Here is a 23,943-nt window from a genome sequence, read left to right as displayed (position 1 = left end):
TGCTCGTCCCATTAAACGGATTAAATTTCAACGTGCTTCCTTTCTTACGCTTATTAAAATACTTCCATATGACTGCGATGTTTTCGCCGGGTAAAATATATATTTTTTCAAAATTGTACAAGGGGCCTTGTTAGTGGCGAGATGTAATTGCCTCACGTTTCTAAATGTGTAGGGAAAAACCAGAGCACCAGAGAAAAATCCACGTGACCACGGGGAGAATATACGAACTCCAAATATATATGCATCAGCGTCGGGATTGAACCCACGACCTCCTGCATATCAGGCGAGGTAGTTGACATCTCGCCACCGTGGCGCCCACGAGAGACGGTGGGGTTGGTGGGAGAATTGAAGAAACATGGCCATTGTTTCAACTGCTGCACCGGGAGATCGAACCAACGGCTTCTGCATTGCAAGTCCAGCGATCTAACCGTTAAGCCATGGCAGCATCGTACGTGTGTGTGTGTGTGTACGCCTAATGCATCATTTGATAATACCTTGTGAATAACAATAACTGAGTGCGCGTGCGTACCTTGCAGCCATCATCGCCGGAGGCGCAGTGGGCCTCCTCTTCGCCGTCTTCCTCATCCTCTTCCTGGTGTACCGCATGCGGAAGAAGGAGGCCGGCAGCTTCTCGGTGGCCGGACCGCTACCCTACAAGACCAACCTGGCGTACCAAAAGGCCCCCAACGATGAGGGCCCAATGTAGTTCCTTGGGCCCAGCAGTGAGGGCCACCAGCTCCTCCCCAACCCCAAGCAATGCACGACATGCACCAACGCCTGCCCAGAAGGGCCAGCCCAGCCATGGAACCATTAACTTATTTAATTAAATTGAAGAGAGGTAATTTAGCGTACGTGAGCGATTTGATATTTACCCTTTGCATCTACAGTATGTGTAAACATATGTTTGGCTTGGTCAGGAGGTCATCTTGGCCACTGCTAGTGATGCTACCACACCATTACCATCGCTTCCTTATGCTAGATCCCTCAGCTTTTGAGCAGTTGACCTGACACCAGACCTTAAAGGTCGTCTGCAGTGGGAACAGGGATTAAGAACAACACGTGGTGTCATAAAAACAAATACTGTGCGTCGAAAGTTAATAGAGAACTTGATGACATTTTAATTCTAATCTGGTTTCTCAGGTGTCTGTAGATGAAAGGGTTAAGTGATGAACACTGTGGCATATTTTAATGCCATTGGCATTTCGATTCGTGTTGTTCATGTGCAAGAACTCCAAACAACTGATACCAATTTTGTTAAATTAAGTTAGTGCTTCCATACATTTACTTTGACCCTGTAAATCTAGAAAAAAAGCTGGCAGACTTTTTCAATGTGTCAGTGATTGTTTGCCTTTGGTTATTTCTTGCTGTGCAGCTTATTATGCTAGGTGTTAAACTCAAGCAGCAGTGATCATGTTTTTTTCTCATCCGGCTATAACAGATGTGATATTTGGCAAACCGTGCTTTATTTTTTGTACAAAATAACAAAAAATAAAAAAAATGTTGCATATAGGCCACACGCCAGTATAAGCCAGGCATTGCTAGTTCATTTGAGTGATATATATATGTTTAGGTTTGATATTTTTCCTTCTTTCCGGTGAATACTTAAGAAAAACACTCGCGTTTTAAAACGGTTTAATTTAGTTCCGTTCACTTTTAATGAAATTGCTTCTTCATGTTGTTGGTGTGCCATCACACCGGGCCAAACATTAGGCTTGTTTATATAAACAAATTCACCACCACGAAGTAGTGACGCGTGTGGTATTTTGCCCGTGCCTTTCAGCGAGACTGAGCTTCGGTCCCTCTTTACGTTTAGTCCTGGAGGGCAGTGCCGTAGGGAGCATACGCAGTTGTCCTGTACTTCTCTGCTACCACAAGCATAACAAGAATTCAGACTTAACTACAATCTGTGCTCCACGCACGCGCCGACCCGTGGTCAAGTATGGTCAAATAACCCCCATAACCGCACGGTGTGGGCTCGCCCCGATCTCGCAGTGGATTCACACGAAAGGCTGTAACGTGTTGTCCCACTCGTCCCCACCCTCACCCACTGCCGTCTGTTGAAATCGGCACCTCCGACTAGCGCAGTCGGCTACGTACGGTGCGAAAGAAGTTCAACTTAATACGTGATATCCACGCCGCCTAAAACTCACCAGCGTGTGGTGGCATAAATGACTGCAAGGAGTTTAGGTATCTATTATGTAATTTAAATACGTGTGCATCTTTTAAGCGTGTCTTTTGTTTTCAGTGTGCTTCACAGTTAGCTGGCTGCACCAGAGGATACAATTGATGAATCGTGTTCTTTCTTTAATATGCCAACCGTGCTGTTTTAATCAGGATGATGCTATATATTGTTTTTCTCTTCGTGCTATTCAGATGCTCATATCGTGAGAGTTTCTAGCGATGTTTTTGAACGCGTAAATCTCTCGGCTACTGCCCGGTATTGGCCGCACACCTTTATGCACATTCCGTCGCAAGATGCGTCCTCATTTGTTGCTTTCTTGAAGTCCTATTTGCAACAACAACAAAAACATCTCATATATTTTTTTCTCATGTGATTGTTATTTAATCCTAAACAATCATTTAAAATATCAAATTAATAGAATGCTCACATTTATTTTAAGAAAAAAAGTCTGTTTTATCAAGCATATTAAATGCATTTATTATACTGTAAGGGTTTAAACAATAGAGAACTTCGTATTCACTTAAGCTCTGTTTTGCCTGCTTTGCTGTCAATACGTTTCTCAATTTAGTTAAACTTCATTGGCTTAAAATGATTGTTTTTTTTCTCCCAATTCATGCAATTTGCAAAAAAAGACGACTGTTCACGTGGTATCACAATTGTAAGTGCTGTTGACAATGCTGTACTGCGGGGTTTGTTTTAAACATTCACAGGTGGTAGTAGTAGCCGTAGTAGTTGTCACAATCGTTCTTTTTAGGTCTTTGATTCACATTATTGCTATTTATACAGTTTATAAAAAAAAATCTGGCATGGTTTTCCTGCACAAGAGGTAATATAATTTTGTGTATTAATTATGATTTGCCCATTCAGTGGGCCCTGCCAAAGCTTTTCTTCGTGCTTTTTCAAATGAAATGCGTCTCTTACTTGCTTTTACAATGAACTTTTCCGCTATTGCTGACCTTCCTTCTGATGCTATATTTCTCCCTTAATGCAAAAATGAAACGTCACTTGCGATTATAGGTTTTCTTGTTATTATCATCATCATAATTATTAGGGCTTAATTTCTCACTGAATATTGTCTGGTTCGCTGGCAGGCTGGAACAGTCGGCTCTGTGACTCATAGCAAGAGGTATTATAGATGTGGTGTTGATGGGTGCTCGAAATATTTTCGGGTTTGCCAACCCAGACAGGACCTGGCAGAAATTAAACCCTCATCATCAGCATCATCACTATGGCGCTTTTGATCTCAGAATAATTGGCAATCACCAATACAACAATTCTGGATATTTGCTTATGAAAGGTCATTTGAAAAAAATAACCTTATGATAAGCATATGCAATGTTAGTATGGCTTTCCTTCTGTATTGATTATATTGTTCAGTTGAGGTATCTTTCCAAGGCTCTACAAAGGGGCAATCCATTTAATACATACGCAAAAATCTATCAAAACTTGACCCCTCTCCCCCCCCTCCCTGTACAATTATTATCGAGGCTTCCTATGCGTACATTGTCAGTATACCCCCCATACGCCAGTGTACGCATTTGGGTTAACCCCCCCTCCATGCGTACGTACTAAATGGATGGCCCCTAAGCGGTTACTTTATGGACATCGACACACTGTAATATTCACATTATGTAGGCAGTAACTCAGGCTAAGTGCATCGTGAACTTCCATCAATAACGAAATCTGTTTTTTTTTCTTTCCATACGCATTATTTCATTTTAATTAGAAAAAAAACACCAGGCTTTAAAACAAAGGTAATATAATATCCATGTTTAAACATAAAGTAAAAAAAAAGCTAATCATTCGGCGTTCACTATAACATGTTATAATTAGAATAAAGCATTGTATATAGAGGGGGATACATCTGCATACCGTCTGAGCTAACTACTACTCGCAAAATTAAAGTGCTTTCGTTCTTTATGGGGACTCGGATAAAGACGACGTTGCGTTGTACTGTAACTGTTATAAACATAATCGTGTACTGTGTTCTGTATTTGTTTTTCAAATAAAATGGACGATGCTGTTGTCCAGAGTGGCCACGTGCTTCCGATTGGCGAATCGCGTGCTGAGAAACGAGTCGGTGTGGCAAGCGATGCCGTGCACGGGGTTACAAACGACGACGCGTTCGTAGGGGGCCGTCCATAAATGACGTCACGCACCTAGGTAGGGGGGGAGGGGTCAGACATTTGTGACGATGTGTGACGAGGGGGGTTTGAGAAATGTGACGTCACATCAAAATGCGCAACTTTAAATACATATAGACAACACGTTCTACTTAATTAAATATACTTTTGTAATACATGTTTTCTCCTTCAACATCAGAGTGCAGAGGCACATTAAATAGGCATGAGAATGACAATAGTTTAAAGCGATTTGAAGCATGTTTTTTTGTGGGGGGGGGGGGGGCAGAGCTTTGTGACGTCATATTTGAGAGGGGGGTCTGACTTTTGTGACGCCATGTGACGAGGTGAGGGGGGGTCAAACATCGTCCAAAATCGCGTGACGTCATTTATGGACGGCCCCTAAATCTGCGCAGCCCTCAGCATAACAGGCGACGTTTTCGATGGGGGGGGGGGGGGCCGTGGCCGTTCTTAGCGGCGCGTCAAACCTTTGAGGTTAGGTTTTGTATGCGTGTCTCTTGCCGTATTGGTGACATCGTCGTAGAGCAAGGCGGGTGATGCCACACACGTTTCTACAGCGTCGTTGCCACGGCGTCGTTGAAATGCCATGGAAGAGAGAATGTTTGCTTCGTGCCGGGAAAACTTCAAGCGAGGTTAATGCAGCAATGCATTTTATGTAAAAAAGAGCCTTGGTGCGGGTGTACTTTAATATTGTTTTGGGCAAATGTCAACTTGAATGATACTGTGTTAGCTAATTTGTAAGTGAAGTCAGGTATCGAACAAAATGTTTTAGACTTGTATGCATGTAAAAAAGCAATGTACAGGATGTATGTGAAGATATCCATTTGTTTAAGACTTATAGTTAGACATTTGATCTCGAGCCAATAAAATTGCAAAACACTTGATAGTATGAACTAATGTATCAAATGAGTCTCATCCCTCTAAACCTCCACTTGCCTGCCAAGGCGTTGACGACGCATGCCCTAATCGAGATATGAGAGCCCCTGGGTGTTCGCCAGCGCCTCGGCTGTGCTGGTTTAAAATGCTCCTGTTATTGGCCTATTCAAGATCACGCGAGCGATTCGGGTTTTTGGCGTACACTTTTACTTCATGTATGTATGTAAGGAAGACGTTGCCAGCATGTCAACCGTGGAGTCGAAAACCGCCATCTAATTCTAGTTATTTAATCATGGATGATACCTGTGTAGTGTCGTCTGTGCATGTGGGTGGCGTGCGTCGCACACACAGTCAGCCGGAGACTGGGTTCTGCCCTCTTTATTCGTTCTTGCTGAACTCACGCCACAACTCGGGCCCCCTCTCTCTCCCACACGCGACCCCGCTGCTGCGCGCCCCGTCCCAGACACGACTCTGTCCGCGTTGCATCGACGGCGTCAACTGGGACAGCCAACCGCTGTCCGGCCGCACAATGATCGGGCGAAGGCGGCAGCGACGAGGTCAGCGACGAGGGCAGCGACGACGAGACGAGTCCAATCCCAGAACCGGCAGCCCGGAGCTCTCGCTCTCCGCCGCTTTTATTCCCCTCAGCGCGTCTTGGCTCCGCCCTAGCCGTGCCTCCCTTCTCAAACCCTCTAGAAGGTTCCAGGGGCTTCCAGACGAGGTCTATCGTGACCCTTGCCCCAGTTCCTCTGCCCTGCCGGCACACACACCGTGTATATACTCAACAGCATGAGCGCTAAGTGCCCACCTGCAGTTGCTGCAGCTGTCCAACAGTCAGCGCTATGTCACTACACCTGTTTGCACACCCAGTGGCGTACACTTTTACTTTATGTATGTAAGGAAGACGTTGCCAGCATGTCAACCGTGCAGTTGAAAACTGCCGTCTAATTCTCGTTATTTAATCATGGATGATACCTGTTTGCACACCCAGTGGCGTGGCTATGGAACGTGCAGGAAATGGAACTGAACCCGGAGCAGGGGGTCCCATGGGTCAAAGCAGCTCAGGCGCCGGGCTTTGAAGAGGGGGAGGGCCCCTATTGAATTGCATCAGAGCCCGTAACCAACCACGATACCTACCAAATCTCGCCAAGGAGCATTAACCGTCATCACGCGAACTCCGGTCATCCTCGTGAGCAGCGGCTTTTGGCTGGCCATCAAACACAGACGGTCACCGCTTTGAACGCTTTCGGATGCGCTTCTGCGCCCGTCTGGAACGCTCTTCCTTCCGACATTAGGAAGCCACTGGGAGCTATGCACTTTTAAATCTAAGGTTGAAAACTCATTCCTTTATAACTGATTTGTGTGTTTAGTTTGTTGTCTTCCCCGCCGCATCTCCGATTAGCACGGTTGGCTACGTACGATGTGAAAGAGGTTCAACATACATATGTTCCTAATGACACCCAATTTTATCATTGAACCCTTGCTCTGCACCGCTAACTAAGCGTGCAGCTTTGATTATAACAGCTGATGGACTCCCACCCACCACTTTGATCTTGACATTACGACGTGGAGAAAGAAACATGTTCTCTAAAGGTTTTTTTTTTCCGTCGCACTGCACGTGTGTTTATTTGTTCAGTACAGTAGTGTGCGTAAAAATATCAGCCAGATACATTGATGAAGGTAAGCCAAGCGTGGGCCACTTTGTCTGCATATAGCGCTTGGTCAAACCTGACAGAGTGAGGTTGGAGAAAGTCACTTTATTGCGACTGCTTCGGACATCACTCGCCACAGATGTTAGCCATGGAAGGGAATTAAACTCGGGTAACTGACTTTAGAGCACAGTAAAATAAACCACTTTGCCACTCCACCCGACACACATATACTATGTAAAACTAACCTATTGATAGCTGTGTCTTTGAAGATAGTATTGTAATGGAATACTGGCGTAAAGCATGCTGGGTTTAAAAAGTGAACAGTAGTTGTGCTGGTTGTGTCATGCTTGTGTTTGTTTTGTAAGCACGGCTCAAAACGCCAAGTCACCAGCAATAAACACTTTTGAAGATATAATAGATAAGAGTTCATACTTTTTTTATTGAACCTTCATCATGTGCCAAAGCATTTGTCAAGATTTTAAGAATCCTTCATGATGGACTAGATCATTACATAGAAAGTGGCAAAAAAGAGATTCACCGTTACTTTAATGCTTGCCAGGAGTTTTCACTGGCATTTATGATGCCAACAATTTATAGTAATTTATATGTATTCTCTGCCAGTTATATGTTTTCTACCAGTCAACAATGTTACTTCAATATGCAAAGTGATGGCTAGAGAGGAGAATGCATCTGCTGTTGACAATATACACTGTGACATTTATTTTTTCTCCCAATTAGATTTCGACTGTTGTTGCCAACCTTATGACACGTGAGGGAGTTTGCTCCATTTCCAGCCTCATTAAAGTAGGGTGCAAGAGAAATATTTAATTTCATATTATTTTTCACTGCTCAGTGAGCATATTGCTAGACAGCAGAGAGTCTCAGAGGTGCAAGTGATAATTTTAATAGCTAATTAATCGCAATACCGCAGGAGCCTAAGTCTTTAAAAACGTCTTTAGATGTAAGTGCTGAGATCTAATTCGGTTTTTTTTCAATTTGTTAGAAAATTTTGGACCAGGTGCATTCATGCAGAGTTTTCATAAATGCCTCTGGACAGAACTGCGAGGAAATGTGAGGCAATCTTGATTTGAAGCTTTCGTGACTGCAGGAATCCATACTCTTTGGTTCTTTCGGTAAAGTCACGTAGGTAGAAATAAAATAAATCACGACGTTTCGGGCGCAACACAAGCGTCCGTCATCAGGTGGGAGAGCATGGTCTGCTGCTGATGCAGACTGGTTTTTAAAACAGTTTTTTTTAAACAGTCTGCATCAGCAGCACACCAAGCTTTCCCACCAGATGATGGACGCTTGTGTTGCGCCCGAAACGTCGTGATTTATTTTATTTTATAACCTACGTGACTTTACCGAAAAAACTAAAGAGTATGTGAGGCAATGTTTTGCCTCTGGATGATGTCCAGTATGTTAGACATTTTAGAAAATATATTTAAGGTCTGGGTGCGCATTTCACAACTTTGAAATTACACATATACACTATATATAGTGAAACTAAAGTAAATATTAAAAACACAGAATTCCAATATTGGGTAATTAATATATACTAATATTTCAACGTATTTTTAAGTATAAAAATCAGGATTTCATGAAATCTTGACTTAAACCTTTAAAACAGTCTGCAGATTTCCCCCTCTTTTCCTCCTGATGACGATCGCTTGTGTTGTGATCGAAACGTCGTAGATTTTTGTTCATTTTATATTCATTTGTATTGATTTGAACCTATCTACATGACTTTACCGAAAGACCCAAAGAACAAGATTTCATTACTTAAATCACTAAAACCACCTCAAGCTAAAAAAAAATATTCTTCTATCCTCGATCTTCTACCCTCCACACTCATACCTCACTGTTGCCCACACTAGCATGGTACATTATTAAATTCATCAATCCAGTTGTACCGTTTCCTTAGTTCTCAATAATTGCTTCTGTAGCTCTCATCCTGAAAAAATCCACACTCTGCAAGTGTCCATCCTATCTCAAGCCTCCATTTCAACACAAAAGTCCGAGAAAAGGTTATCTCATTTATATCTATTTAAAGACCGTTCCTTTCATGATGACCGCAACCCAATTCAATCTGAATTCCACCAAGGTCTCGATTTAAAGCTTTCGTGACTGCAGGGATTCATCTTCTTGGTTCTTTCGGTAAAGTCACGTAGAAGGGAAATAATAAAATAATAAAAATAAAACATCATAAAATAATTCTCACGACGTTTCGGCCACAACGCAAGCAGCCGTCCTCAGGTGAAGAACAGGTCTGTCGGGAAGACAGCGTCTGAATGGGGCTGTCTTCCCGACGCTGTCTTCCCGACAGACCTGTCTTCCCGACAGACCTGTTCTTCACCTGAGGACGGCTGCTTGCGTTGTGGCCGAAACGTCGTGAGAATTATTTTATTATGTTTTATTTTCATTATTTTATTATTTCCATTCTACGTGACTTTACCGAAAGAACCAAGAAGATCCACCAATGTAATTTACCTGAATCAGCTTTCTTGCTTGTGAGAAATTGCAAAATCATGGATCACTCTCACTCCTGGTTCTTTTAGACCTTTCTGCTACTTTTGACACCATAGGGCACTCCATCTCTCCTTTGACAGCGCCATGCATGGTTGAACCCCTGACTACATCTCACGTCATTTCGCTCCTACTCCCCTTTATCTCCTCCTCCTCACTCCAACAATGAATCTATCCGTCAAAAGCTGCAGACAACCTTCACTCAGTGGGAGGTCACTCATTCTCCTCTGCTGTCTCTATATCTGCAACTCAATTCCCCCCAGATATCCATGATGTTGAATCCCCCAGTCCCTGTTCAAATGCTGGCTCAAGACTTTACTTTTTTTATTATCCTGAATCTACGCTTGTCTATAAAATAAATCGGCCCGTTTCTATAAAGCGTCTTCAGATAAGGTTGCATTTCGACGCTATATACATCGGTTTTTTTTATTGTAATCTAATAACAGCCAATTATGTTTCACCGTGCTCTCGGTGCCCTATTAATGATGACAATAGCTCCCTGGCTCGCAGCCTGCATGGCGGTTGCATGGTGTGCAGCTAATGAAACTCTATGGAGCGGAATTTAAAGTGGGAAGACAAGGGTCAAAGGGGAAAATCCCATTTCCAGGCGACGTTACGCTGTCGTGGGTTTTACCGACTGTGCACATTTCACGTTAAGCGTTGTGTACCGTGCACGCGCGTCTGCGTTAATTCTACTTTTGTGAATTAAAATTGTTGGGCAGTCAACCCAGGCTCATCATCTTTCTTCTTCTTCTAGTCTCTTGACCTTTGTGAGGGATATTTGAGGCCAGGGGTTCTTAAACTATCATTTTCAGTGTGGCCACATAATGAATCTGGCATGTACTGGCAGACCACGCAATTTCACAGGCGTCGAGACGTCATAATTGATTTCCTTCACCGGCGGTCACTCTGCACTTCTCTCCGTCCGTCGCTGCGTTTTTCACCTGGGACAGCGTCCATCCCATTGTTGCATTGTTTGATATTTGATGTCAATTCGGATCATGATCTTGCTCTTCCCTCGAGCACCTTCCTGTGTTGCCAGTGCCGGATTATCCTAGTCGCACAAGTAGCTACATATGCTACGGTCCCCGCACTTTCAAGCTATCCATTTCGGTTCAGTGAATCTGCACTTGCTCTGTTACTATAGTACTATGCTGCCTTCAACTTTTATGAACGACTGGGTGTTTAAGGTTAGCGATTTGTCGTATTACCTGGCTGTATAGCAAAAAAAATACAGTTGCTTTACTGTGCGAGTTACAAAATGCGTTTTAATATTTACGTGTTTTTTTAATTTAGGACCCCTTTGTAACAAAAATATACTACAGGCCCCGCACTCGCTTCATGTGTTGCCTCCATCAGCCATCCTTCGCAGCAGGTCTTGTGGTTGTTGTTGTTTGACTTGCAGACTTGCATCCCACTGGGATGTTTGCACACAGCGTTGGTGTACGGTGCTTTTTCTGGAAGACTTTGCAGTTTTTTCCTGGATTTTTCTGTTTGCGCATAGTCACCTTAAGATGTTTACTTGTTCATGTTTTTGTTTTTTGTTTTGTTGCACCCGATCCAAGAGCCGAATGGCTCACAGGGCTATACCAAATAAACTGAAACTGTCTTGGTGAGCAATCGGCGGTGAGTGATGTCTGAATCGGCCCCTAAAAAAATGTTTGTTGTTCCTTGGCTTATTCCTTTCTGTTTTCACACCCATTGACATACGAAAAAATATATAGAAATTAAGTTTTATATAATAAACGGGGGGAGGGGGGAGGGAGTCGAGAGAGGGATGGGAGGGAGTGGAGGGAGGGGAGGGAAAGGAGTGGAGGGAGGGGAGGGGGGAGTGGAGGGAGGGGAGGGGAGGGAGGGGGAAGGGAAGGGGGAGTGGAGGGAGTGGAGGGGGGAGGGGAGGGGGGAGTGGAGTGGAGGGAGGGGGGAGTGGAGGGAGGGGAGGGGGGAGTGGAGGGAGTGGAGGGGGGAGTGGAGGGAGGGGAGGGGGGAGTGGAGGGGAGGGGGGAGTGGAGGGAGGGGAGGGGGGGGTGGAGGGAGGGGGGGGTGGAGGGAGGGGAGGGGGGGTGGAGGGAGGGAAGGGGGGGGGTGGAGGGAGGGGAGGGGGAGGTGGAGCGAGGGGAGGGGGAAGTGGAGGGAGGGGAGCGGGGGGAGGAGGGGAGGGGAGGGGGGGTGGAGGGGGGAGTGGAGGGAGGAGTGGAGGGAGGGGAGGGGAGGGGGGGAGTGGAGGGAAGGAGGGGAGGGGAGGGGGGAGTGGAGGGGGGGAGGGAGGGGGGTGTGGAGGGAGGGGGGAGTGGAGGGAGTGGAGGGGAGGGAGGGAGTGGAGGGAGGGAGGGAAGTAGAAGGGAGGGAGGAGGGAGGGGAGGGAGGGGGGAGTGGAGGGGGGAGGGAGGGGGTGGAGAGGAGGGGGAAGTGGAGGGAGGGGAGGGGGGAGTGGAGGGGGGAGGGAGGGTGGAGGGGGGAGGGGAGGGAGTGGAGGGAGGGGGGAGGGGAGGGGGTGGAGGGGGGAGGGGAGGGGGGAGTGGAGGAAGTGGAGGGAGTGGAGGGGGGAGTGGAGGGGGGAGGGGAGGGGGGAGTGGAGGGAGGGGAGGGGGGAGTGGAGGGAGGGGAGCGGGGGGAGGAGGGGAGGGGAGGGGGGGTGGAGGGGGGAGTGGAGGGAGGAGTGGAGGGAGGGGAGGGGAGGGGGGGAGTGGAGGGAAGGAGGGGAGGGGAGGGGGGAGTGGAGGGGGGGAGGGAGGGGGGTGTGGAGGGAGGGGGGAGTGGAGGGAGTGGAGGGGAGGGAGGGAGTGGAGGGAGGGAGGGAAGTAGAAGGGAGGGAGGAGGGAGGGGAGGGAGGGGGGAGTGGAGGGGGGAGGGAGGGGGTGGAGAGGAGGGGGAAGTGGAGGGAGGGGAGGGGGGAGTGGAGGGGGGAGGGAGGGTGGAGGGGGGAGGGGAGGGAGTGGAGGGAGGGGGGAGGGGAGGGGGTGGAGGGGGGAGGGGAGGGGGGAATGGAGGGAGTGGAGGGGAGGGAGGGAGTGGAGGGAGGGAGGGAAGTAGAAGGGAGGGAGGAGGGAGGGGAGGGAGGGGGGAGTGGAGGGGGGAGGGAGGGGGTGGAGAGGAGGGGGAAGTGGAGGGAGGGGAGGGGGGAGTGGAGGGGGGAGGGAGGGTGGAGGGGGGAGGGGAGGGAGTGGAGGGAGGGGGGAGGGGAGGGAGTGGAGGGGGGAGGGGAGGGGGGAGTGGAGGGAGGGGAGGGGGGAGTGGAGGGAGGGGGGTCACGAGACATCTGGGGCCTACCCCGTGTACTGGCATCGCTGCTACGTGAGAACAAAGTTCCCCATCAGCTGCTCCTGCCGCTGGGGCTGCCGGGTCGTCTCTTCGGCGTCTCAGACTTCCTCCTCCTCCTTGTTCCGCGCTTGCAACGCACGGCCAAAGTGTCTCGGTGCGTGTGTGTACTGTACTGCTTGTGTGTGTACTGTACTGCTTGTGTACGTACTGTACTGCGTGTGTGTACTGTGCTGCTTGTGTGTGTACTGTACTGCTTGTGTGTGTACTGCATGTGTGTACTGTACAGCTAGTATATGTACTGTACTACTTGTGTGTACTGTACTGTACTGTATGTGTACTGTACTGCTTGTGTGTGTGTACTGTACTGTGTGTACTGTACTGCTTGTGTGTGTGTACTGTACTGTGTGTGTACTGTACTGCTTGTGTACGTGACAGGCTATACGGGGGATCTTTGTCTTTGCTGTAGCACATGGGGAGCCGGTAATGTAGCGGTCAGCGCGCTGCGCTACTGACCTGGACACCCGAGTTCGATTCCCGTTCACGGCCAACACCCAGTGACGATTTTCTGAACCGTTCCTGGGCCTCCCCTAGGTCGACTCAGCCTCAAAATGAGTTCCCTCTGCGGTGTGTAAACATCGACACCGGGGAGACAAAGGCGGCCGGGCGTGGTGTTGCCTCCCCCCCCCCAATTCGTGTACTTTGCCGGCCTTCATAGGTGCTCGCTAACAGCACTTGCCCCATCAGTCTATTGCAGGCGACACGGAGGATAATGTGTCTATTGTAAGAATGCTACATCGACTCATCGATTATACACTGGTCAACACACTTTTTCTGGCATAAGGTATTCCAACGGATATAAGGTCATTTTGGGGTGCTGATTCCAAATCTGGCATCAGTTTTTGTCTATCACATCAGGTTTTTGAGATATCAAATATTGCATTTTCAATAAAAACTGCAGAAGAAAAATATTAAATGAATGTGGATATCTACATAAAATGATATTATAAACACACTATCCTAAAAATACAGCACCACATTTTAACACTAAAGCAGTCACTGACTCGCAACAACTTGCAATCATAAGTGACAGAGTTAATTTCGGGTAAAATCAATGAAAATGGGGTATGCCGAGAAGCATAAAAATGAGATGTGATAGAGCAAATCTGAGATCACATTTGGAATCAGCACCCTGAAATTAGTCTAGAACAGCTGCAAAAGTCCAGGCCAGAAAAAAATGTTTTTTTTTTGTTGACCAGTGTTATCTTCTTGCGTATGATGGCAATATTACTGTTCGGGAGTGAAATGCTAATTTAGAAGGTCTACTGGCCACGTCGAGAAGACTTTAAGGGAGAGGAGAGTTCGTGTCGTTTTCCTATTCCGCCTCTGCGGAATAATCAAAACGACACGAGACTTGAGTGGTTTCGTGTTTGGTCCATAGTTTGGCTTGCAGTCAGTCGCACTAATGTTGCTTGTCTCTAATCCATCTCTGCCTCTGTGTGTCTCTATGTAACTGTGTCTATCGGGCTCTATGTATCTGGCCTTAATCTAAGTTGTCTTGTGGTTGTTGTTGTTTGACTTACATCCCACTGGGATATTTGCACAGGGTTGGTGTACCGGTGATTTTTCTGCAATATTTTGCTGTCTTTTCTTGGATTTTCTGTTTGCACATACAGTAGTCACTTGAAGATGTTTTCTTGTTCATGTTTTCGTTTTTTGTTTGTTGCGGTTGCACCCGATTCAAGAGCCGAATGGCTCACAGGGCTATACCTAATAAATGAACTTTGAACTTTATGATATGATATGGGTCTCTGTATCTATTTGGGTCTCTCCATACTTTTTGGGTTGCATGACAACAAACGCACGACTGGCTTGTCTCTCAAATGCATCTCTGTGTGTCTGAGTATCTTTGTGTCTCTACAGGTCTCTATGAATTATTATCAATGTATATCTGTGCATCTCTGTGGGTCTCTATCCGTATTTACGTTCTTCTTGCTCATGGCGATATATTCAGGAGCTGTGTGCCAATGCCCGATCTCTGCTAGCCATGAGGAGAGGGCTTTCTTCAGGAGAGAGAGAGCTTGGGTAGTTTTGCTTTCGTTCTGTTGAAGGCACACAGACTACCTAACTAATTGATGAAAGTGCTATCGAGACGTTATGCTCGGCAGACCCAAGAGGCCACGACATGCATAATGTGATAAAAATTAATTGATTCCTAAATCATATCTGGAGGCAGTCGTGGTGGAGGCAATCGTTACATCACCATGGGAAAACGTAGTGCTATGGATTCATGACTAGTATGCATCAGAGCTATCCAAGAGGGCAGTGCAGAAAAATATGTTGTACTGCACATCTGTGCTCCCCTCTTCTGTGCTCCCACACTAAGCCAGCGTGGTGGTGGTGAAGTATGGTCAAATGAATATCCGTTACCCAAAGGGGGTTCGGATCAGGGCTTTAGCCAGCAGTGGATTGTGGATTGCACTAAGTGCTGCAACATGTACATGTAAGAAAAACATAGTTGGCAGACAACTGAATGCCTCTGTTAATTTGTAAAAAAATATATACTTTGACTTGGCCACATTGAGCAAAGTGCGTCACGGCGGTCAAATCGTTTACTTGTGTTTATTTTCAGGATTTTTTTTTTTTACAAATTAGTTCTTACATAAATAATTCGCCTTCATGTTTGTCACGTATCATTAGGGCCTCTTGTGGGCAGTCTTTGGGTTAACCTACAAAGACACTCTGTCAAAGCGGCGTGTGTGTTTTCCTTGCTCGTTGGTTGGCACTGCTGGATTTGATTTCTCAGTGGTAATTTTTTTTGGTTTACATTTTGCAGCTTAATTATTACTGAATCTCTTTGATATTAGAGCAAAAGGGCTGTTACCAGAAACGCCACCTATTTTATTTACCCCCCCCCCCCCCCTTTGTAAGGCAGTGTTATCGACAAAAGAGTTGTATTTCTGAATCTTGTAATTCTTAAAACTGGAATAAAACTTGCACCAAAGCCATATTACTCTAAAATGGAACATGAAATGTTGCTAATGATCTTTTTAAACAAATAGTAAATATGTATTACTGCATATTAATAAGTAGTATTCGCCTGGATACTACTTCCAGCCCAGATGTTTTGGACAACAGATGAATTGACAAAAACATCTTCAACGTGACCCAGTTTTTGTGACATAATCTGGCTTTTTAACAAAACGTGGAAGTTTGGCAGTAAATCAATAATTTGATCTGCATTTATCCGCAGGTAAGAGGCTCACATAGAAAGCATCAATGCAGGCACTAACTTAATTCTATTTTGCCTTTCTCTTTCTTGCAATTTAGAATCCATCTAATTTACAATAATCCAATTGTGACCACGCATTTTCTTGATTCCTCTGCCCAATAGTAGGTCTTTGACTCAAGCTCCCCTCAATGTTGTCTGATCTTGTTGCGTGCTTCTTCATTTCACTATACACCCTACTCGCTACCCACCCCCCCCCCCCCCCCCCCCTCAAGCTATGAAGCAATATTAATCTTGTTCTGCCTCTTTCCCAACTTCCAGAACTTCCTTTATCGAGCTTTAACCTCTGCGGATGTGTCCATCCACATAATTTCCCTTTCATGGATAACCTGCTCTGGAGCTTCCTCAATACTCTTTCGATCTACCCAACTAATATTCTCACTGCTTGGACAGGAATAGGTGTGGATAACAAGATCTGCCGGTAGCACCCGTCCTGTTGTGATGACGCACACGCTTGCACATTTCGATACGTTTGCACTGTTTTTTGTGTTTAGCTTATTGTCGCTCCCTGCCCCCGCACCTCCGATGACCAAAGTTGGCTAGGTACAGTGCGACAGAAGTTCAACATACTGATTGACTGACTGATTGCAGGATAATGCCATCGCTGGTGGTGCTGGTGGTGGCAGCAATGGCCGTGGGGCTGTGGCCTCGTCTGGCCGTGGAGGGCCGTGGCATCCCTGCAGCCGGCAGTGAGCTCCTGCACAAGGTCCAGCGGATGCGGCAGGACGTTGCGGCACATTCGGGCATCGCATCGCAGATCATCGACCTGGCCGTGCACGGTGCAGCGCAGAATCGTTCCTACGAGCGCCTTGCCCTCTTCACCGACAAGATCGGCAATCGGGTAAGCGTGCGTGGAAGGTATTGTGTACCCCTTTTAAACAGGCACATTCTAGCCGTACCGTTGCCATGCTGCTCTAGGCGCGGGTTTTTTTTCCACTGCAGAAGCCAAGCCGTGCCGCTGACGTCACACACACATTGTAAACTATAAACCTACATACTATTTTTTTTATTTACCAGGCAAGGCCCACTGAGCTATTAGCTCTCTTTCAGAAGCGACCTGGCCACAAATAATAGCTCAACAAAGTGGCTTATCGCGTGGAAATTTAAAGCGGCCAAATACTCTAAACGCATGTTTTAAAATGTGGAGGGAAAAACCGGAGAACCCGGAGAAAACTCTACACGACCACGGGGAGAACACGCAAACTCCGCATATGCAAGCGTCCGGGTCAGGATCAAACCCACAAACTCCTGTATACCAGGCGAGGTAGTTAACATATCGCTACCGTGTAGAGAGATGTCATCAGCATGCGTCGCGAGACGCATGCTGATGACGCGGTGATGCGATTTGAGTTAACATACACTGATAACCCAACACCTCAAGCTAGCTGGATGCCGTGTTAATGTTTCTCATGTGTGATGATGCCAGGCTCATGAAATATGTCATCAGCCCCACCCCTGACCCTGCTTGGCCCGACTCGGCAAGTAGCCAGTGAAGAACTACCCGTGTACCATGAGAGCTCTGCGTTGGCTTGCCTTGAATGTGCCAGTGGAAAGTGCAAGTGGCAGCAAAAGCAGGTCACAGGCAGCCCAGAAAAACCCCAATGAAGTCTTCGGCTGAGAATGAAAGACTCTGGTGCAATTACAGCGTAGGGGATCGCCGATCTGTCTCGTTTATTAAAAACGAGACGGTTCGTCTCCAATGAGATCACAGAGTCTGAAGTTTGCGTCTCATGTGGTTGTGTATTCGAGCTGTGATTTGTTATTACGGCCCGTAAAACAGACGCTGTCTCTTTGTATGCGTGTGGTTCCTGTACATCTTCAGACTTGATTGTATTTTAATAAACACGCACGCCAGTGTTGCTCGACATTGGTAAGAACAAAAGAAACGACTGTTCCCTTGGGCTTTTTTGGACAAAAATGTAATAAATGGATAACTAACTCTTTCCAATGCTGATATTGGATTTCTGAACACATGTTACAGCATGCCTGTCCCTGGATATTTTTGGCTTTTGTCGCAATCATGCGGCGTGTACCTCCGATTACACTGTGTAACAATTTTTTTTGTTCCTGGGTAGTAAGTGTTATTTCCTCATTGCTTATGCCTCAAAAGTAAAAAAAATGGCTATTATTCCCCACAAACTTTGCTTTTGTAACCAGGACAGTGATATTTGGAAATTTACCTATTTTCAATAAGAAAACGGGCAAATTTGTGTCTTTTCGTTCACGTAAAGTCAGAAAAAAAAAGATTTAGACACCAAGGCGCACTACCATAGGCGGGACTGGCCACAGCGGACCGAGTTCTCTATGGGGAGGAACAAAGTGAAGTGGGGGCCACTGGTGGACCCCCGGAAGATGCTGATGCCACCACTGCACTTCAAATTCAAAAAGAGCTTCATAGCCTATCAGATTCCTCCAGTATAAATAAATATTCTGATTCTGAACACCCCCGAAAGACAGACTACTGTTCAGCATTGCATCCTCCTTGTGCTTTGTAGGGTCAGCTGCCATCAGGAGCTCCCATGCCACAGCGTGCCTTGGCGTGTACTGGGAGGCGAGGGTATAAACACTACGTCGTGATGATGGCAACTTGTTTATGCCGATTCCACAGATAAGTGGCTCCAAGGCGCTGGAGCAGGCCATCGCGTACATGCTGTCCGCACTGCGGGACGACGGTCTGGAGAACGTGCACCCGGAGGCGGCCAAGGTCCCGCACTGGGTTCGCGGCCGGGAATCGGCCACCATGATCGAGCCTCGCAATCACAGCCTGGCCATCCTGGGACTCGGCGGGAGCGTCGGCACACCGCCAGGAGGTGGACATGTTTTTTTCGTGTGTGTGTGCGCTGCTTGCATGCGACTGGGTGATGGAAGTGCTGATGCTTTTGTCCTTCCCCCGCACCTCCGATTAGCACGGTTTGATACTTACGGTGGAAAACTAGTTCAACATACATACATACATGCGGAGCGCTTCATTCATGAGCGGTAGTAAATGGCTCTTTGAGAATAATGATACTGTTGCAGCATCCAAATCCTCTGAATAGATGAGGCCAGTGTTCTTTAAACTATCATTTACAGTTGGCCACACAATGAATCTGGCATGTAGTGGCAGACCACGCGATGTCACGTGGCATTGAGACGTCATAACCTTCGTAAGTGTGACCACTAATCTGTTCCTTTTGTCGCCAGGTCTTTCATTTCTTGTTACCTTACGTTAATCTCGTTATTTTTTATCAGGATGTATCAACGAGCCATAGCTCTCAGTGGGCCATACCTCAGTGGTCCACCACAAAACCTCCCCCTGTGGACCACCAGTTGAAGAACCCTGATTTAGACATTTGGCTCACAGTGGTAAATGACAACTCAGTTTAATCTGAACACACTGAGCCTTTCCTGCTCACGGCTGTACAACTCCACTGACTGCACTGCAGAGGGAAACCGCCAGTTATTTTATTAGACTGCGGTTTTCTCTGTGACAGGCATGATTCATTTTAAATCGGTTCGCAAATAATCGTCTACAATTCCATTACGTACAGCTATCAATAGATGTCATCGGTATGAACCTGCACTTGTCGTAGAGACGCCAGCGCTGGGAGGAGCGTGGGCTGCCGGCCGTGTATTCTGCGACAAAAGCTCACGCTCGCGCTCTTGCCGTTGTTGTGGCGGCAGGCACGACAGCGGATGTTCTCGTGGTGAGCTCCTTTGATGAGCTGCGGAAACTGGGCACAGCAGCCAAGGGCAAGATCGTCGTTTACAACGAACCCTACGTGAGCTACGGGGAGACCGTCAAGTATCGCGGCGTAGGGGCCAGCGAGGCGGCCAAGTTTGGAGCCGTCGCTGTGCTCATCCGTTCCGTCACGCCATTCTCCATCCACAGGTTTGCCCATGGGTCCTGTGCTTTATCGTGGTTCTGCTCGGATGTTAAAGCAACACCTTGGCACTGTGGGTGGTGTGTCTGTTGGCGGCTCATAAGGACCACCTTCTCAAAGAGATCTTACTTATTATTTTCACTCACGCTGGAATGTGGAGTGCAGCTGTTTGTAGTTGACTGGGTTGTTGTCTATCTAGAGGTAAGTCTCGTCACTGGGGGTGAATGCCCATGACAGATACGTTCCACATTTTGCTAAATTTTTCATATCTCACGGATAGCGCCCCCATCCAATTGATTTGTAATGGCGTAATTGATATGGAATGGTGGTCAGAGTTTTGTGAGACAAGAATGCCATTATTTATTTTGAGGTGCCGCAAGTGTGCCCAGGGATCAGCGCACTGAGCTGGCACAGCTGGGATCGTGGGCTCAAATTGTGGCCTCTACCACCTGTGACTTAAACACGTTCCTTCGGAGTGGGCAGGTAGGAACTTGGTCGGACAGCGCATTCGTGCACGACAGACAAATATGCACGACAGACAGACAAATAATCCCTGGTGGGCAGTGTGGAACCTGTTGTTCCTACCTGTGTACAAGATCACGTGACTTGAGGTAGCCAGGCAGCCAGCCAGGTAGCCAGCCACCTTAACTATCGGCCCCTCCCCCTTGCTTAGGCCCCTCCCCTGAACCCCCTTCCCTTAGGCCCCTCCCTTCTCTGTACCCGGCAGTAGGTCTCCACCAATCAAAGAGCTGTTTATATTACATATATATTTATGCACGACAGTTTTCAATGTGTAGTGAGCTGAAGGTTACAGCTCGGTCACCGTAATGGGAAGTTTATACAAACTTCCTTTGCCAAATGTGACCAGATGAGTTAATTTAAATTCGCTGTCTGCAGTGCACAGTTTAATTGCGTTTCTCTTGAACCTCTGACCTGGAAAAGTGCGTGTTTATTCTTGTGACCGCACGGCTGACACACTGACAGAAAATAATTACGATTAAAGCCAAGAGCGCATACCAGTTGAGAGATGGGCACTCGAACAGAACTTTGTTTTTTAGATTTTTGTTTGAAAGAAACTCAAATATTTATCTTTAGTTTTCTGTTCATTAATAATAATCATCGTGCGAAGCTCCAGGCATTGAGACTTGGTTTTATTTTTTTTATTTTGCTAAAACATCAATACGTAATTTTTTTCATTCCAGTTTTAGAATGTTTGAATTTTACATTTACTTATATATTGATGAGTGTGTACGAATGCACAGGGGTTTTTTTAAAGCAAAAACAGAAGCATTATTTTCTTCATTTACTTTGACTCATCAGCATTTCTCCTGCACTGCCTCGCAGTGGTTACTAAGTAATTGGATAATACTTTAGTCACCGTTTCAACCTCTCACCAACTGGCATAATCTATTCTTGGCTTACAGTTAATGATTTCGAATGTAATTTTACCACGCTTTATCATGCCATCGGTAAGTCTACCCACTTCTGCTGGTAAAGAAATGTGGAGTGCCTGTCGCAGACTCGGAGCCGTCAACAGCAACGATTAAGTTGAGTTTTCCAGAACCATGAGAGCTGGCGATGGTGTGCGATGGTCCTCATCCAACGTTGGCTTAAAAAAAAAACGATGTCACAGTTTTTTTCTTCATGGTTCTTTCGATAAAGTCACGTAGAAGGGAAATAATAAAATAATAAAAATAAAACATAATAAAATAATTCTCACGACATTTCGGCCACAACGCAAGCAGCCGTCCTCAGGTCAAAAACAGGTCTGTCGGAAAGACAGACAACGCAAGCAGCCGTCCTCAAGTGAAGAACAGGTCTGTCTTTCCGACAGACCTGTTCTTCACCTGAGGACGGCTGCTTGTGTTGTGGCCGAAACGTCATGATAATTATTTTATTATGTTTTATTTTTATTATTTTATTATTTCCCTTCTACGTGACTTTACCGAAAGAACCAAGAAGATGAATCCCTGCAGTCACGAAAGCTTTAAATCGAAAAGATCTCACAGTTGCTGAGCACAGGCTCGGAGACCCAAGAACGCCAAGCGGCCAGAAACAAACAGCACCGTTGGTTGCTGGTGATGATAACGATGGCTGCTGCTGTTGCTGATAATGAGTATTCCATGTTCTGTATTCTGAAAGTGGTTACAAATTCTGAGGTGAGAGGTCAGACCTCTGAGCCAGCCTGGGTTGAATTCCGGGCAACCACGTCTGTTATAAAGGATTCACAGGCGTGGTGAGTTCATAGTGTTAGCCCACTCGATAATGATTGGACCATTAAAACCTTACTCTTTGGTTCTTTCGGTAAAGTCACGTATAAAGAGAAAATAATTAAATACCGCATACGACGTTTCGATTGCAACACACGGCTGACACAGTGTAATTCCTGCAGTCACGAAAGCTCCAAATTAAGCATTAAAACCTTATTGAATTGATTTTTTCACTTAATTGTGTTACATTTTAGCTATGGGAATTAACAGCATGTTAGTTTGACTGCCACGGGAACATTTCTCTGTAGCAGGGTTACGTGGGAAAATTTACACCACAGTGTGCAAATATTAAAACGTAATGTTCTAGGATCTCAGAATTATACTCTTAGGTTTTTTCGGTAAAGTCACGTAGGTAAGAGATAAAATTAAAAGTAATTTTAGCTGTGACGGTCCCACCTGATGACGGAGACTTGTGTTGCCTCCGAAACGTTGTGATTTATTATTGTATTTTATTTCCATTATTACTTTTATTAACTTTTAATTTTTACCTACGTGACTTTACCGAAAAAACATAAGAGTATGAATCCTTGCAGTCACGAAAGCTTCAAATCTAGAATCTCAGAATTAGTTCCAAGATGAATGCTTCCAAAGGCGGCTACTTTCTAATACACGAGTTGATGCGATGCCCCGCAAGACTTCCAAGTGGTCACTTAAACTCAGGTCTCGTACACATATTTTGTCCCATGTTAGACTGCCTTGGGCACTATTTAAATACAATCGGGGAAAATGCGAGTAGTTACGCGAGAATAATCACACACGTGCATGGATGCTGTGATGCTTTCCCACGTGCGTTTGTCCTCGGAAGTATTTAATTGTCAGTAAAAACATCGAATTTCAGTTCACGCAATGAGATGATGTTACGCGCGAGATGGTGTTGCGCAATGACGTCATCGGGAGGTGGAAGAGAGGCGTGGACTTCCTTTTAGCGCTGATTTTGTGAACCCTATTATTTGTGCTGCTTTTTGCGTAGTCCTTTGATCAATTTGGCCAGTTTTCTAGAGGGTCAATCTCGAATGGCAACAAAACTCTCCGCTAAAATTTTGTTCATATTCAATATTCTTTACGACAGGTATGGAATCATGCCCCACTGTTACGGACGGACAAAGCTAATGCTGCATCTCATTCACAAACCATGCCAACGTTATCGTCCATCGGGGCCCATCCACCCCCCGGCAGTCCCCACACGGGCATCCAGGAGTACGAGGCGGGCGTTGCCCAGATCCCGGCGGCGTGCGTGGCCGTGGAGGACGCCGAGATGATGGCGCGCATGGCGGCGCGCGGCTGGCGGGTGCGCGTCACGCTTGCCATGGAGGCTCGCTCGCTGCCCGACGCCGACTCCTACAACACGGTGGCCGAGATCGTGGGCAGCAAGTACCCCGAGCAGGTGAGTGAGTGCGTGCGTGCGTGCGCGGGACGTGAAGGGTCCAGCACCGTCGCCATTCGTAAGTGTGTCTGTGTATGTTGAACTTCTTTCGTAACGTACTTCGACAGCGTGATTTTTAACTGTTAGCAGGACAATGTGTCCTGTCCAAGTTCAGTTACTTTGTTTAATCGTCGATAAGGTATCTTTGATTTGCATTCTGTAATTAATGAATGTGATCTCCTTACTATGTCTCAGTGCAGTGCGCACGCATCTCTCCACGTTTAAGCTTTTGTCGCATTTTCTTTGTCCACATGTATGTGTCGAATGTCCATGTAACTGTGCCTCGATTCATCAATCTCAGTTCATAAGCTCACAATATGCATGCATTGGAATCGCATATGTTAAAAGTATTGTGTTTTTTTCCATGTTGTATTTTAGGGGTTTATGTGACCCCTACGGCCACTAGTAGGGAAAGTCGTAATCACACAATGTAAGCAAATAGTATATTCTCTTATAGAATCAT

The 23,943-nt window shown here is 46.3% G+C and overlaps 2 protein-coding genes across 2 annotated transcripts in view; both read left to right on the top strand.

The window, feature by feature from the left end:
* LOC133344193 (uncharacterized) overlaps nucleotides 1-4,225 on the top strand; it is a 120,295-nt gene extending 116,070 nt beyond the window's left edge. Inside the window, exon 5 of the mRNA XM_061554221.1 lies at nucleotides 537-4,225. Coding sequence (XP_061410205.1) covers nucleotides 537-693 — 157 coding nt within the window. The 3' untranslated portion in view covers nucleotides 694-4,225. The remainder of the gene's footprint in view (nucleotides 1-536) is intronic.
* An 8,406-nt stretch (nucleotides 4,226-12,631) lies between these two features.
* The window catches only part of CPQ (carboxypeptidase Q), a 64,979-nt gene continuing 53,667 nt past the window's right edge, over nucleotides 12,632-23,943 (top strand). The window contains exons 1-5 of the mRNA XM_061554220.1: nucleotides 12,632-12,792; nucleotides 16,516-16,765; nucleotides 18,533-18,734; nucleotides 19,588-19,795; nucleotides 23,234-23,441. Coding sequence (XP_061410204.1) covers nucleotides 16,520-16,765; nucleotides 18,533-18,734; nucleotides 19,588-19,795; nucleotides 23,234-23,441 — 864 coding nt within the window. The 5' untranslated portion in view covers nucleotides 12,632-12,792; nucleotides 16,516-16,519. The remainder of the gene's footprint in view (nucleotides 12,793-16,515; nucleotides 16,766-18,532; nucleotides 18,735-19,587; nucleotides 19,796-23,233; nucleotides 23,442-23,943) is intronic.

This window comes from Lethenteron reissneri, chromosome 19 (assembly GCF_015708825.2).
Source record: "Lethenteron reissneri isolate LAM-NWPU_2019-01 chromosome 19, ASM1570882v1, whole genome shotgun sequence".
NCBI lineage: Eukaryota > Metazoa > Chordata > Hyperoartia > Petromyzontiformes > Petromyzontidae > Lethenteron > Lethenteron reissneri.
This window is presented reverse-complemented; position numbering and strand designations above follow the sequence as displayed.